General features: G+C 40.5%; 1 protein-coding gene across 1 annotated transcript; it reads left to right on the plus strand.

The window, feature by feature from the left end:
- On the plus strand, nt 1-1,374 carry LOC137807152 (FCS-Like Zinc finger 13-like). The gene is given in 3 exon segments (XM_068607632.2): nt 1-642; nt 725-840; nt 843-1,374. Coding segments are annotated over 3 exon segments (738 nt in total). The 5' UTR covers nt 1-82; the 3' UTR covers nt 905-1,374.

The raw sequence follows: 1,374 nt of genomic DNA on the forward strand, positions 1-1,374 counted from the left end.
TCTTATAAAGACACCAACCCCCCACACCCCTTTCAATTCCTCTCTATTCCAACCCTCCCACTTTCCAAATCAATTTCTCATCATGTTGGGGAAGAGGCCCCGCCCCATGATCGGAAAGTTGTCGGAGTTGTTGGTCTCAAGGGGCCGACCGGTCACGCTTCCGGACGCCGCCGCCGCCGCCCCCACCGCAAGTCCAAGAGGTCCATTAGGCATCATGATGCAGTCTCCAAGAGGCTTGAAGAACTACCACCTCGGCGGAGTTGGTCTTGGAATTGTGGTGGCTCTTGATAAGTCATCCAACGACCTCACACACGAGGTTTTGCCCAAACACGCCGTTTGCACCTCCAATTTGAAAATCCAAGACGAGTTTGATGTGGAGGAATACACCTATGTCACACGCCATGTCCCTAACAAAACGCTCACTAAGGTATACTACAACGGCGCTGAAGGTGAAATTCAGAGACATGACTATCACTATTCTAACACCAACAACAACACCAACACCAACAACCTTGGTGTGTTCAGAAGAACCGCACCGCAACCTTTATTCGAGTCTGAACCATCGTATCCCACATCGAATTTTCTCAGCTCCTGCAACCTATGTGGAAAGAAGCTCCACGGCAAGGACATATACATGTACAGGTATTAACTTGTTCCGGACAAAACTTAGGTTACTTTAAGGTTGGTGTTTCAGATAATAATTGGGTGTGGTTTTGTTATGCAGAGGAGAGAAAGCGTTTTGTAGTCCAGAGTGTCGTTCGAATCAAATAATGATGGATGAACGCAAAGAGAGGTGTAGATCAGAAGCATCAAGGTCTGTGGAAATGTCAAGTTCACCTTATACAAGGGAACACATATTTTCAACAGGGATTCTCGTACTCTAGAACAAGAGATTGATTCATGATGCTACCACTCTATGATGACTCTATGAATAAATAATACTACGTAAATACAAATAATATATATATACGAGTATACTATTATTGACCAGGATCTGGATTTAATAAATTTGATCATGAGAGTTAACTAAGACAGCTTGATCTGAAACAAAAACAAAAGTTTTGATCAGCTAAAGGGTAGATATTGTGATGTATTTTTGTCTTATCAAGAACAAGGCAAGAGTTATGGAATTTTCAGATCTCAGTTTCACAGATTAAGTTTCTTCTGTTTCTGAGTTCTGCCTCTATAAGATGAAATAACTCATCCTGTTTCTCAGATTTCTTTTTTTTTTTTTTTCTTTTCTTTTTCTTCTACTGAAACATTGAATAAAGCTTCAATTTTGTAACATCATAAGATTATACGAGTGCTTGTATCAGACCTTCCAAAAATTTGGACCACCAAATTGGGAATTAAATATATTTAAATTTTAATTCA

This window comes from Phaseolus vulgaris, chromosome 3 (genome assembly GCF_051622355.1).
Source record: "Phaseolus vulgaris cultivar YP4 chromosome 3, ASM5162235v1, whole genome shotgun sequence".
Lineage (NCBI taxonomy): Eukaryota > Viridiplantae > Streptophyta > Magnoliopsida > Fabales > Fabaceae > Phaseolus > Phaseolus vulgaris.